General features: G+C 39.7%; 1 protein-coding gene across 4 annotated transcripts in view; it reads left to right on the top strand.

Annotated features, from left to right (window-relative positions):
* Nucleotides 1-1,563: 1,563 nt before the first annotated feature.
* Nucleotides 1,564-15,586, top strand: part of LOC115795826 (sodium-driven chloride bicarbonate exchanger-like) — a 63,766-nt gene continuing 49,743 nt past the window's right edge. For 3 of the 4 annotated variants that reach the window (XM_030751946.1, XM_030751939.1, XM_030751955.1), the window contains exons 1-2: nt 1,565-1,830; nt 3,429-3,458. In XM_030751946.1, coding sequence (XP_030607806.1) covers nt 1,783-1,830; nt 3,429-3,458 — 78 coding nt within the window. In that variant the 5' untranslated portion in view covers nt 1,565-1,782. Of the gene's footprint in view, nt 1,831-3,428; nt 3,459-15,586 lie in introns of all 4 variants that reach the window. The other variant, XM_030751963.1, reaches the window with a different exon arrangement.

Raw genomic sequence — 15,586 nt, 5'->3', positions numbered from 1 at the left:
ATTTTTAAGATTAGGCTTAAAACTTTCCTTTTTGATCAAGCTACTCTGTTTATACTTCACTCTGTATTAAATCATTAATTATTATTAATCTCTGGCTCTCTTCCACAGCATGTCTTTCTCTCCCCTCAGCCCCAACCGGTCCCAACAGATGACTGCCCCTCCCTGAGCCTGGTTCTGCTGGAGGTTTCTTCCTGTTAAAAGGGAGTTTTTTTCTTCCCACTGTTGCCAAGTGCTGCTCATAGGGGGTCATTTTGACTGTTGGGTTTTCTCTGTATTATTGTAGGGTCTTTACCTACAATACAAAGCGCCTTGAGGCGACTGTTTGTTGTGATTTGGCGCTATATAAATAAAATTGAACTGAATAGACTTGTCTTCTTCTTTTAAAGCCTGTCTTGTCTGGCAGCTGTTCCAATCAGAATTATGATCTGAATGCACTATTGTGTCAAATATATTTGCTTTTCCAAGGTGAGCTCTTGTTAGTGTTTTTTTGTTTTTCTTTTATTTATTTATTCATTTGTGTTACGACTCACGTATGTTTATATGTAATGGCAATGCCAGAGTTTAAAGGCAGGAAAAAAAGCAAGAAAGTAAAAAGAACAAAGGGGAGCGAATAGGAAAAAAAAAAAAAAGAACAAGAGAACAGAGCCCAAGTAGAAAAACACAGTAGTTCATGAACTGCTGCACCTGTAAAACGAACAAAGAAAGAAACAGCCCCTGGAAAAATACCAGTCAAAAGTTTGGACACACTCATCCAAAATCAATCAAAGATTTTTTTTTTTTTTTTGTTTGCGTGGAATCTTGCAAAAATCACGGAACTGCTGTGCCTGATCTTGGGAAGCACTGCCCTGTAAACTGATCATCCTTAAACGCTACTATCAACTTGAAGATTGATTTCTTCGGTAAGCCCTTCGATACTGACGTCATTCTGTTGCATTATGTCACATACCCACGCATATGAGTATAGGCTGAATCCCACTGTAACTGTTTTTTGTTGCCACCAGAGGAGGGCACCCCGGTATAAGCTTCACTGCAGCGGCATCTTTGGCAAACCAGTGCAGGCACATCATCGCGTGCTGCAGCTAGAAATAATGATGGGGTGGCCGGGGCATTTCTGTAGCCGGCGTGTAAGATGTTCTGGATAGTGGCAATACACATTTGATATGAATATCATGCATTATATATTTTGAGCCGAAACGAGAGCAAAATAATGATAATGGCTGCGGCTGTTTTCAGTGTGGAGGGGGGCCTGTATGGCGCAGTGGTTAAGTAAACCCACATGGGTAACTCAAACAAGGAGTCTGGGCGTTCTCAATCCTTTAATATAGAAAATTGCATTATTTAAATGGTACGCTATTGAAGTATTTCATTAATTTTTTTCCCACAGATTTCATTGAAAAACTACACCCTGTTTGGCTGAAATATATCCACATAGTTATGCGTGTCTGCATGCCTATAAATATATATTCACAGAGGAATAGCTATCACAAATAATTTCTGCGTAAAGGTCTGTGCACAGGCTCACTTGTGCGCCTCATCACCGCCGCGTCCTGGGGTGAGCGCGTGTAATGGGAAGCACTACCTCCCTCCTTCATGCGTAAATTATGTAGGGCAGGACGGCAATGCTTTGCTACCTCCATTTGAGCAAACCCGACCGGTGAATGTGTGGGGAAACGAGAAATCAAATAATCAACAATAAAAGCCACCCTCGTTTTCAAGGCGCATTTGACAGAGGCGGAGTAGCGCATCACGACTTGCCTGCTGTGAAGCCAAGGATAAGAAAAGATGGACATCACGGATCAAGGAGCTCAAATGGAGCCGCTCTTGCCAACGGTAAGACCACATACACACGTAATTTCTGTATTTGTGTTCAGTTTTATAAAAGTGTAGCTAATAATCCTATTAAAACCATAATGCACGGTTGATGCTCAGTTCATTTCCCTTTAGAATAAGACAGGCGTAGACATACCATAAATGAATGATTCATTTTCTGTATATTTGTATTTCAAAATGACCGGTATTTTGGACCGTGTTGCAGTCTGTGTGACACATGCCTGTCACGACTAACATGGATGTTGCGCATCGTAAATAGGGGATACAGTTTCCTTGTGTACCGCACATATTTGAGTAAAAAATATGCTCATATCCTTTTACTATAAACGCCTTCACACAGGAGGCATTTGTGATGCAGCTAGTTATATTTCATGTGTGCTGACTGTATGGAAATGCTGCACAGTATTTTGACAAATTCATATGGGTTAACCCGTCGACCCAGTTTTATTATGGTATATGAAAACCTGCCGTTAAGCTGTTGCACCTAAAGATGCTACAGTGAGATGAACATAAAGTGTTGATCCCAGCGGCGAGGAGACAGAGCCAGCATATGCCCCATTAGCTGGATGTAAGAGGCTCACTGTGTTTTCATCTTTCCATAAGGCGCACTGGATTATTCTGACTTATAAATATGACGATTGGCAAATTGACTGCATCATGCAGGAATTTATATATTCTTTCTCATGTGCAGGCAGTAGCTCTGTCAGTACCGTTATAGATGGAGCGATGCAACACAAATAAAAAAGGTTTCCCTGAGGAATATGTGGCTCTGTAGTGCAGCAAGTGAACATGTTTTCTCTCAGGTCAGAGCCCTCTGAACCCAATGGCAGAGTTTCAAACAAACACATAACACATTGAGCATCTTGAAGGCAGACCCTGCTTCTGCGGTCAGCCTCTCCTCATTAGCATTCAGGTGAGACTGTGTTGAGAAAAAAAAAATGTCAGCTGCCTTGGGTAGCACTGTAAGTGCTAGAGGAGATATGAAATGTGCTGCTTTGTGCTCACCATGATAAAAAGCAGCAAATAGAGGTGAATCAATATTCTCCTCGTTTGTTCTATTTCTGGCTGTGTTACATGAGGACTCAGTTTTCCGCAGCTTACGGTGTACAGTGAAGCCTGACGGGGCTGATGTGGTATGGGATGGCTGTTCTGTTTCCCCCGCAGTGTCAATGCAGTGTAGTTGTTTCCCTGTCATTGTAGTTCATTGCCGTTTCCCCGTTCCTCCTCCTACGCAGCACACAGCAAGTGTTGTCATGGTTTCTCCAGGATGTGTATGAGTATGTGAGGTGTTAATATAGTGAGAATCTCAGGGACTTCTTAGCAAACAACATGGCTGTTAAAAAAAGAAAGAAAAAAAAAAAACAGTCCCATTGTGTGCAATTCTACTAGGTTACCAGGATTCCAGTGTCAAGAATGCGAGTATGTTTAATTTAAAACAGGAAGTATTACATCCAAATGCATTACTGTTTTTGAAATATCTGGTGCACTCAAAGTTTACATGTTAAAGGATTTATTTACACAGCATCAGGCCTGACTAATGTTCTCACATGCCTTGCTCAAGTGTTTTCTTGATGTTTTTGTTTTTTTTGGACTTGCAGGAACAAAGTTCCCAGGAAACTAAAGAAGTGGTGAGTAGCTCTCATTCTCTTCTTCTGGTCTGCAAAATGTCATATCGATTTGCTCAATAATAATAATAATACCAAGGACAGCAGTGAAAAATGTATTTAGTCAAAGGTTTTGGATGTATACAATTTTGAGGTAGTAATTCTTTAAGAAATTATTTTTTTTGCAACATTATACTAGTATAGTATAGTATAGGTTGTAATTACATAATACACATTAAAGCCACTATAATCTACATTTTTTTTATTCTATATTTTTAAATTCATAATGACTGATAGATCTTGTATGAAAGGGGTTGGAGACAGGCGGATCCCACGTATCACCTGAGATCTACAGCTATTCAGGGCAGTTTAGTATCTTTCAGCTCACTGTCTTGTTTTTGCTGCTTGCAGCTGTGGTTGCTGTTTTGGTTATGTCGCTAGACTCTCGTCAGTGTTATAAGTGAATGACACAGTTAGCAACAAGCTAGAGAAAGTGGTGGAAAGCTTTGGCAGATAGAACCAGTTCTAGTTCTCAGGAGGTGGTAGAGACCAAAAATAGAGCTAAAAGCATGGTGACTATTTGATTAACTTTCACTGGGTGGACACAGTCATGATAGACAGATAAGAGAGTGACATTGTGTCCTTGGCCAAACATGGTTTGGTCTGACAGCAAGAACTGCAAACTGTGGTTATGAGGCAGATGGCTAGAAAGAATGTAATATAATAGTGATCTAGGAAGACCTTCTCTTACAAACTAGGTCAATATTATTGCTGCAGAAAAAAAAGCAAATGCATCCATCTTTATTTATTTTTAATACAGCAATATTTCATTAACAATCAACTGGTTGTGAAATGGTTATAATCAGAAATGTATAGATATAAAATGTGAATAATACAGATATGAACACATTTTTTTTTTTTTTTTTTATTTTAGAGAATTTGATTTTCTATTGCATGGCACTGAACAGGAGTGGCCCTCCTATCTCATTGTACATCCTGTATAATGACAATAAAAGGCATTCTATTCTATTCTATGCAGAATAATGTGAATTATATGACTTTTTTGCGTCTTGCACGGTCCCTGAACTGCCACAGGCCCCTCAGTTATCCAGCTGCTTTCTGATAAGAGCCATGTACTGTAAGGCTATAGAGCCAATCTGTGTCTATAGTGTGATGGCTGTTTAGCTCAGTAGATAAGGTGCAGTGTTAGCAGTGAGAAGGTGGTGGGTACAGTCCCAGCTTGCAAAGAACTGATTTACACCATTGTCCAATATATCATTTCCCCTTTTACACATGTTTTTTGTTGGTTTTGTTTTATTCAAACTGAAAAAAAGTGATCACATGCAACAATTTGGATAAACGAGCCTCCTCTTGCTAGAAAATGCATGAAACACATCCTACAGATGGCCAGGTAACTTTCTGGATGTCAGCACAAGTTTTATTTTCATTTTCAATTTCAACCATCTTGAACAGATGTTCAAACAAAGGTCAATCAACAGTAAGATGTTTGCCAGGGGTGCTTGATGGATGTAGAGACAGTCACTTGCTAATAAGTTCATCACATCAACATATAACATGTAAGCTTGCAGTTTGAATAATCTTTACTCAAGTGAGAAATGGAGCAGTTTCCAGATTTTAAGCTCTTCATACTATGAGCCAGATTTACTCATACATTCATACAACACTCTACTCGCTGTATTTTAAGTACTTTGTTGATCTCACATTCACACCACAATCAACCGTGTGATGAAAACCAGAGAAAACTCACGCAGACACATTGAGATCATCCAAACTCGGTGGACAACCCAGTACATTCTTGCTGGGAGGCGGCGGTGCAGCGTGTTCAGTAGTCTTCCAACTCAAGATTTGCAAGTTCGGGAAATCTGAAGCTTCACAAAGAGAAAATATTAGAGTCCATCCCCAACATTTTGTTTTTTTGGGTGCATATGAAATTGTAAATAGCTCTAGTCTTCAAATGCATCTATTTTATAAAGGTGGTGGAATTTTTACAGGATTTTCCCAGATTTTATATTTAAAGTAAATTGTTCTCAAAACAGGTTATTTAGGTAGAAATTTGAACATGAATTATACTATTTTACATCCATTTACTGATACTTTAGCTGTTCACAGTGCTACTTTCAACAATAAGGAAGTAATCCAAAGTTTAAAAAGTGAAAGATCGAATACATTTCCTGATGGCTCAGATGGCAAAAGCGTGTTCATGTTTAGCTGTGACTCTACAGTAATATGGCAGCTGTATTTGAGTCATATCTTTAATTAGCCCGCTTGCTTAACAGATGTTGGGTATTTTTAGATTACAGTAGCCTCGCATGTCACCATGCATCTGGCATCTACAATAGGCTGACATAAATAAGTAACAACAGATAATCTGAAGGCTTTCTACATATGAAATGACTTGTAGAGTATAAGCCAAATGTAAGAGTGTGAGCAGAGAAGTGAGCCAGCCCCGGAGAAGAGTTCTGATATGTGCATGTCATCTATTCTGACAAAATATTGTTTATGCAACTGTGGGCTGAGAGCCAGGCTGAGGGCAATCCTCTGCTTACTGGAACTTTAATTTTTCCCTGATGACTTTTACATCTACAAACAAACAAACAAATATTATTTATGATTTTATTTTATGGTAATTGAAACAATTTTTTTCAGTTTGTGCAAAATGAACCGATATAGCTTTTGCTCTTCTCGGGGTGTGAGAGGTGGGTCTGCCACGCTTAGGTGTTTTTCTCATGCGCGACACGATTGGCTAGAATCGACCAGTCAGAAAATGCGTTTCATCTCAACAAGCTCTCTCTGCTTGCCTCCACCAGCAAATGACTTTTCAGTTGGGTGACGATAACCAAAGGTATTATTTAGTTTGGCATTACTAAATATTGTGAATACATAAAAATATTTAATATCACCTCTATAACATCAGAAAGTAAAGTGTGTGCTCTCTAAGAAGAACATGGGAGCAGCTTAGGTTTGCAAAGTTGCATCTGAACAACCCAGAAGACTTCTGTCCAAACAATGTCCTTTGGACAGACAAGACCAAAGTGGAGCTGTTTGGCCATAATGCACAGGGCCACATTTTGAGAAAACCAAACACAGCATATCAACACAAACACCTCATACAAACTGTCAAGCACAGTGGTGGAGGGCTGATTATTTAATGTGAGGCCATCTATTCAACAGCTAATACTTGGCTGAAATTGGGTCATTCAATAGGACAATGATCCCAAGCACACCAGCAAATCTACCACATGGGTAAAGACCAGTGAATGAATTTGTCTAAAAAGGAAAAGAGTCAAAGTGTTGCACTGGCCAAGGTCCAGATCTTAACTCAGTTAAAGTGCTGTGGTGGGATCTTAAGAGAGGTGAGCCTAGACTAACCCCTGCACCTCAGTGAAAGTTGTAAAGAGGAGTGGGCCAAAATATGAGAGACTGAAAATGATTGCTTCAAGTTATTGCCGCTAAAGGTGGTTCTACAAGCTTTTGAATCATGGTGAGTACTGAAATTTTCACACACCGCTTCTGTATTTTACCTTAGTTTTTGTTAAATAAAATAAAAAAAACCAGATGGTGTAATACATCATGTGTTGTTGTTCATCTGAGGTTATATTTACCAAATTTTAAGACCTGTTAAAGACCAGAAGATTTTTTTTTTTATTATCTCCGGATAAATAAAAGCTTAGAATTGATAGAAGGTGTACTTTTCTTTAAGCACGACTGTATCTGTGATTGACCAAGATTGACTGACAAATTATAAAGCAGATACATATTAGTCAGCTTTTAATCAGGAGGCACTATTTTTATGGCCATATTGATCTGTTGCTTTATCGAGAGATTTGTTTAAGATCAGTGAGAACAGATGGAGGAAGTTTGCTGGAGTTGCCCGGGTTTGTTCTTTTGAGCATGGTGTTCCTGGATCAGTGTGAAATCTCCGTTTGACTTGGTGATCCAACTGTGCAAAACTGGCAGGCAGGGAGGAAGCCTCCCCACTACAGCTAGCAGCCCAGACTGGCTGTGCTCCTTTCCACGGTTAATTATAGCAGTGTCAGTGGAGAGGACGGTGAAGAGGGCATGGAGGTAGGTAGAGGAAGAGGATACAGAGCTGGTTGGAGAAGATGAGAGACAGATGGTTAGATGAGGAGAGGCAGGCTGATAGAAAATTAGATTGGGTACTGTAATTATAAAATGGCTGTCTGATGTTCACTTATAAATGTTTCAATGATAAGTGCCATTTCTGTTAATGAAACCTTTCAGAAATATCAGCTGACACGAGCCACAAAGGCAGCATGTAATTTCACAGCTGTCTCAGGCAGTGCAGTCGAAATATCTGCTTGTTCCTCGGGATCTGTTTCTTGCACACCATGTCTTGACCAGTTTTGCTGACAATGCACTACAGCCAGAGAGCAGCTTCTTTGCCTCAGGTAGGTCCTGCGTACAGTACTGCAACACTACACCCTGCTTCTTGCTTCCTCTGCTAGAGGTGTGTTTTGACCTATAGCTGTGAGAGGCTTCGAACTGAGGATGGTGTTGTTTGACTCCCTACGACCTAAGACTTTTCTTAGGTAACAGAGCAACAGAGCTTGGAAGCTCAGCAGTAGAACTCTGCACAGCACAGCACTGGTGATGTCAGAGCGCTAATCTCTCTGGGGGGATTGGCGGATGGACGCTTGTCAGAAACATTTGATGCTACCCTGGATGAAAAGCGTTGGAGGCAGGGGGAGAGGCACAGGCAGAGCCAGAGCAGTGTCGAGCTCCCTGCTTTTGATTTTATGTTGTGTTCGCTGGGCTTTTTGGAGTAAGGTTGCTGCCTTATTAAAGCATGGGAAAAGCAGCTGAGGAGAGTGGCTGAGGAGAGAGGCGAGGGTTTGACTGAGATGCACAGACAGACTAGCCGTCTTTCTCTGCTAGTCTCTCTGAGTCTTTTTACATCAATCACAGTCACCCTGAGCTGAGTGGGGCTCAGGCCCTTAGCCTTAGCCTCTTATCTTACTATTGCCGCAAGCACAAGGGGAGTTAGCGGGCATCCTGCCCCAACATTTCAGGACGTGCACCATGCTCTCAGTGGACCTCAATAAGGGATTTATTTATCAGGTAGGCTTCTCTGATATTGTTCCTGAATTTCTTTAGACTGTTAGAAGATGAGCATTACTTTGATGGTGTAATTCAAACAGTTAGCTCTCACTGAATTAGTTGACTTTTGATTTGATTAGCTGGACTAAGCTTGTTATTTTTTTTACTGCATGATGTTAATGCATGTATAGTTAATAGGCTATGGGAGGTTTTGCTGCTGTGGTGCAGAAAGGACCGGTTGTTCTAATGTGCATGCGAAAGGTCCTGAGGAGGCTGACAGATGGGGCTGCCATTCTGGGGAAAGACAGAAGCTTAAACCTGCTGTACTGACCCTGGTAATCTCTGATAGAGAAATGGGTGAACAAAAGCCAGGAATGCTGGATTCGTTTCAGCTGGAGCACTTTGTCACATATATAGAGTTGCTCCTCTGTGTGTGTGTGTGTGTGTGCGCGCGCCTGTGTGCCTGTACATGTATTTAGGGCATGCAGAATGCTTTCCTACCTGCTAGTCCAAATCCAAACAGGTTTTAAAAGTCCAACCTTCACCTGTGGCAGTGTTCGAATCTCTGGAACCCCTGTTTCCAAAAAGAAGTTGTAAGTGAGGAATGTTCCAAGTGTTCTTATCATAGTCTTCCATGTAATACTGCTGCTGATGCTGAGCCTGCTGCCATTGCCACAGTAACCATGGCCATCTGTAGGGATGAAAACCATGACAACAGAAGCTGTTGGCCAATCGCTGTGCTTCCGCAGACACTGATAATCCATCTCTCCTCTTGGCTAGCTACAAGCTATACAATCACTCTAGCTCCTAACATGTGGAAAGTCTGCTTTGCTTTCTGGGCTGGCTGTAGAGCATGAATACAGTCTACATCATCTAATATGATTTTTAGTATTCTTTTGTCCTAGATTTCAAGGTACATTAACGTAAACATAGATCATCTCTACTGTTGTGAACGCCTCAGTAGAGATCCCTGAAGAATGCAGAAATGAGGTCACATACTTTTTTCCCAGAGAGCGATGTGATAATGTACACAGATTCCTGGAAATGAGCTCGTGAGAATCAATAGCTCTCTGATTTATCCTGGCCAAGAAAGTGGAATATAAGCCCTCAGACATATCTGGCACCGACATTTGAAGACATCCTCCCTGTTGTTTTCTAATTAGTTATACCCACAAAGATAATGTCATTGCTCATCTGCTAGTGTTGCATTTGGTGATTTTGTTCCCATTGCACCCTGTGTTTTCATTCCTGCTTTGCATACTGTACAAACTTCATTTGTACAGTTTACCATTGAGGATGAAAAGATTTCAAGTTTTATTTTCATTTTGATTGAGCATACTGTTTAATTTCAAATGCAGCCAGTGTTGTATTGTGAATATTGAAAGCATTTCATCTTTCCTCTCTCCCTTTTGAATAATGTGCTTTAAAAGAGATGAATGTGGTGAAATGAGAAGCCCGTTTTCCTGGAAATGTTTTTCCATAGTTTTCACACCTCACTTTTCTTTTAAAAGGGGTTTCAAGGAAAACTGGCTCAATTTCAAGATTCACACCCCAGCTTAAGTTCTCCATATGAAAAAGAAAAATGTGTTTTTGTAGTTTTTTGTGTAGGGAAACCAATTTCATTTAACACAAGTTCAGGTTTTCTGATTGAAGTAAAGTCAATATTCCTGTATAAAGTAATTATAATCACAATATAGCATTGATTCATATTAAAGTTATCTGAACTACTAGATGAGTGGTAGCATATCAAGGCCCCAACAAAGGCGGTAGAGGTAGAGATGGGACCAAGTTGGGCAATTGGATGGTCATAAAAATATTATATTGCATAAACTGCTAAACAGCATAACTAATCCTAGCTTGCTAAAAGTAAATGGTCTTACTATATTAATGTAGCCTTTCTACAGCTGCTACTCTTAATGTTCAAGGTAAAGACCCAACAATCAGATGATTCCCAAGCATTTTGTGATGGTAGGGAGAAATAAACAAAAAAAAACTGGCAGAACCAGCCTCAGGGAGGGCCAGCCCACTGGCTGCAGGGGAAAGAGAAAAGAAAAAGCAGAGAGGGAGACAGGATAGAATACAATATGGGAGAGAAGAAAAAACTAGCATACCTTCAAAGGGTCATACTTGAATTCCAGGCAAAATTGCCTCTAATGGAAAACTCTTGAGATTTCTTTAGATTACTTCAGATTTACTCGGAGAAGTACCATTTCTAGCAGGGTTGCGCTCCCGTCTCACTACCCTTGGTGTTCATATTTGAACGCCCTGGGAACACATTAGCATAATTTTTCATATAAAGAGCTATGCATTGTGAGCAGGCATATGAGAAACCAAGCCAACTCTTTACCTAAGCCTTACCAAGTAGTTTTGTTACCTAATCCTAACCAAACAAAGCAAAATTATGCTCACACATGGGACAGGGACTGCAGTCTCCTGTTTGACAGTCTTTGGAGTTACACCTCTGCAGGCTCTTGTCACTAGTTTAGCAGACTTTATTGCTGTTTAAAGTAAGTGTGTTTGTCTATGCATTTAATATAATTAAAATGTGTGGTCATGTCAAAGATGACCTTGTGCTTGTGTCAGTGGTGTCAGTGACTTTGACAAATTGTCAGAATTTAATGGCAGTTAACTTAATTGAACTTCATTTGCAGAATATATGAATTGGTCCTTTATATGACTTTGGTGGTTTCTAACGTGCTCTCCATCATTTCCCTGCAATCACACAAATGACACTGTTGACAAAGTCCATCTCAATCAGACTGTCACCAAAGCTGCTTCCATTCGCATTTTGTGTGTTTATAGCTGTGACAGGATGGTCGATATTTGTTACTTTCACATTACTCCGTAACATGGCCTGAAATGTATTGTCACATAATTACCAGCTAACAATATATACCTGAGGTTACAATCCCACACACTGATACAAGTCCCTAACCTAATGAGGACACATATGATTCTTCTTTTAGTGTTACATATGAACGCAAAACTGACAACAAAAAGCGAAGCCAAAAAGCAGCCCAAAGAGACTTCAAACAATTGCCACAGTGATGCTACTTTAGAAACATGCACAGGTAGAAATAGAAGTTTCAATGCTACAAACCTGCTCATGCTGGCTTCAGCATCCGCTCTGCTTTAACATCACTCTGGGTTAGTTACTAGCTTTGTGTTAGCTGTCTGTGCAGATGCCTGCAAAGAGATGATGTTGATCCACCTGTCATCCAGATACTTGAAGAACCTTTGAAATGCAAGTAATGACATCATTCTAACTGTATTGTGATTACTGAATTTAGTCCAATAATGTGTTACATTACTGTGTTACTAAAAATAAAAAATCTAATGTGATTACAGTAATGCATTACTTTGGAACGAGTTACACCCAACAGGTTAGAGGAGATGTTCAGCTGTGACAGTAAGATGTGGGGAAGCATTCTCCCCCCACAGCATCCTTTGAGTTCAAGGTCATGTTTTAGTGTTGGCTGGGTTATTTTTAAACTGGTTCACATCAAAGATGCACAAGCACAAGATGTCTTATACAAGATTGAAACTGAAGTTGCAGTTGGTATCACTTGGTAGGTGAATGTGAAAGGCACATTTTTTTAATTTGGTAAAACTCACAAAACGCACACACTAAAACAGATAATTCACAAGTTGGAGAGGAAATGATGCTGCACTCATTTAGAAGGAAAAATAGTTTGTTACTCATCATCCTATTCCTCATGGACTGAGGGAAACAGGAACAACCCCAGGTTTCTGCAGCCAGGCTACAGAGGTTACAGAGTCAGAGCTCTGTCGAGCTAGCAATGAGTTTCTGAACTTCTTCATAAACAAAATTTTAACCATTAGAGAAACATTTTTTTTATTCACAGCTGTCTCACAAATGTGTCATTAAGTACAGCAATTTTAATAATTTTTAGACTCTCTCCTATTAACTTTCTTCCTTTAAAACACTGATGTATCTTTTAGACCCCATTTCTACAAGACTGCTCAAAGATGTTGTTTCACCATAATTAATGCTTCAGCTTAAAATATGATTGATCTATCTTTATCAACATGCTACGTACCACAGGCTTTTAAGGTGGCAGCAATTATACCATTACTCCTTTTATTTAAAAAATTCTTAAAAGAGTGGTTGTAAAACAGTTAACTGAACATTTGGAAAGAAATGGTTTATTTGAAGAGTTTCTGTCAAGATTTAGAGAGCATCATAGCACAGAAACAGCAGTAGTGAAGGTTACAATTGATCTTATGTGCTCTGACAGTGGACTCATTGCTGTGTTTGTCCTGCTAGACCTCAGTGCAACATTTGATACTGCGGACTCCAATATTTTACTACAGAGATTAGAACACGTAGGTATTAAAAGGTACTGCACTGCAGTGGTTTGAATCATATCTAACTGATAGATTCCAGTTTGGGGAATCTTCACACACAAAAGTTAGTCATGGAGTTCCACAGGATTCTGTGCTGGACCAGTTCTGTTTACACTATACATGCTTCCCTTAGGCAATATTAGAAAACACTGCATACATTTTCATTGCTATGTAGATGATACCCGGCTTTATTCATCCATGAAGCCACATGATATAAATCAACTAAATTAAGGCATGCCTGTAGTTTAACTAAAGACATAAAGGCATGGATAACTTCTAATTTGCTACTTCTAAATTCAGATAAAACTAAGGTTATTGTACTCTGTCCTAAAAAATCTTATGTAATATCTAACCAGGTACTTTAGATGGCATTTGCTTGGCCTCCACAGTGAGGAAGCTTGGAGTCATTTTTGATCTGGAGATGTTCTTCAGTGAGCATATTAAACAAAAATGTACGACTGCTTTCATTTATCTGTGCAGTATCACTAAAACTAGAAGCATCCTGTCTCAGAGTGATGCTGAAAAGATATTTCATGCATTTATTACTTCTAGGTTGGAGTATTGTAATTCTTTATCATCAGGTCACTCTAAAAGCTCCCTGAAAAACTGTCAGTTGATCCAGATTGCTACAGTGAAAGTACTGACAGGGACTGGTAAGAGACCATAGCTTCTCTTCACTGTTTCTGTTAAATTCAGAATTTAATTTAAAATTCTTCTCCTCACATACAAGGTCTTGAATAATCAGGCCCCACCTCATCTTAAAGACCTCATAGTAGCTTACTGTTCTAACAGAGCTCTTCACTGTCAGACTGCAGGCTTACTTGTGGTTGCTAGACTTTTAAAAAGTAGAACAGGAGGCAGAGCCTTCAGCTATCAGGCCCCTCTACTATGGAACCGGATCCAAGTTTGGATTCGGTAGATAGACACTGTCTAATTTTAAGATTAGGCTTCAAACTTTCCTTTTTGATAAAGCTTATAGTTAGGACTGTATCATGTGACCCTGAACCCTCCCTTAGTTGCTGCAACAGGGTTATGCTGTTGGGGGCAGTGTTTTTTCTTCACTCTGTGTTTGTACACCTGTTTGCCTTTTGTCCTGTTTCTGCTCTCTCATCTTTCCCCTCACCCCCAATCAGTTGTGACAGATGACTGCCCCTCCCTGAGCCTGGTTCTGCTGAAGGTTTCTTTCTGGTAAAAGGGAGTTTTTCCACCCCACTGTCACTAAGTGCTTGCTCATAGGGGGTCATGTGATTATTGTGGTTTTCTTTAGCTTACAATATAAAGCACCTTGAGGTGACTGTTGTTGTGAATTGGCACTATATAAATAAAACTGAATTGATTGTGTTTGTTTCCTTTTTTTGTGTGTCATTACTTTTCTCATGTCCAAAAACATTGGCAGCAGATGGCTACCAATACCTAAAACCTAATTCTGGTTTTTTCCTGTTAAAAAGAAGTTCTTTCTCCCTACTGTAACCAAAGAGTTGCTCTTAGGGAATCAGGACATCATTAGGGTTCAATCGCCAATAGTTTAGGATCATTACTTTGCAATATAAAGCACTGAGATGACTGTCATTATGAACTGGGGTTAAATAAAATGTAATTGAATTGAATTAAATTGAAATGAGGTGTTTGATCATCTTGTAATGGCTTCAGTCCCCCCGTATCATATAATATAATTTGCAGGTGAGATCAGTGTAGGCATGTTCTAACTTAGTGGTTGGTTAATGCAAATAGTACATCGTGAAGAAGAAACATCTATGTGGCTTCAGATCCAGTACAGAGATGTGTCCTTTAGAGGAGAACACTGTGGTAACCTGGTGAGTGATTTTAGTACACCAGCTGTATTCTTTTGTGTGTCTCCTTGGTAGGCCATGGTCCTCAATAAAATGTTACAAACATTCTTTATTCAGGTTATTGTCCTGCATGCTGCATGATTACTTGGCTTTACAGGTGTTTTTCATGTATGTAGGAGTGCTCTCCAACACCTGATTTTTACACATTTTCTGGTTTCATTACTAAATTTTTAAGCAAGTCAGGCTGCTTATTCAAGGGTTTGTTTTGCAGGACATGTAGATAGATTTATTTGTCCCTGATGCAAAAGTATTTTGCCAGAGTTAGAAATTTGTTAAATTTTGGTTTTCTGTTTTCTTTTGTTGTATTATTTATTTCGTGGTGTCCCATCATGGTGGTGAAAGGTCTGGACTGCAGGCAGTTCTGTTCAGCACCCAGGCTCTTCTACTACAAAGCTATGTTGTAATAGATGCAGTCTGCAGTTCAGCATTGTTTTGCTGAAATATACAAGACCTTCCTGAAAAAGAAGGGAGCATCTGTTGCTCTGAAACCCGTACATACACTTTTTAGAGTTGATATTGGGATGTGAAAGCTTTCAATTCCATAGGCACTGATACACTCCATACCATCAGAGATAAAGGCTTTTGAACTGAGCGCTAATAACAAGTTGAAAGGTCCCTCTTCTCCTTTCTCTGGAGGATACAGTAAACATGGATGAAACTGCAGATGCAAATTTTGTTTTCTTTGCAATTCAATTCAATTTTATTTATATAGCGCCAAATCTCAACAAACAGTCGCCTCAAGGTGCTTTGTATTGTGGGTAAAGACCCTACAATAATACAGAGAAAACCCAACAGTCAAAACGACCCCCTATGAGCAGCACTTGGCGACAGTGGAAAGGAAAAACTCCCTTTTAA

The sequence above is a fragment of the Archocentrus centrarchus genome, chromosome 2 (genome assembly GCF_007364275.1).
Source record: "Archocentrus centrarchus isolate MPI-CPG fArcCen1 chromosome 2, fArcCen1, whole genome shotgun sequence".
Taxonomy (NCBI): domain Eukaryota; kingdom Metazoa; phylum Chordata; class Actinopteri; order Cichliformes; family Cichlidae; genus Archocentrus; species Archocentrus centrarchus.
The sequence above is the reverse complement of the archived record's forward strand: the minus strand, read 5'-3'. Positions and strand labels throughout refer to the sequence as shown.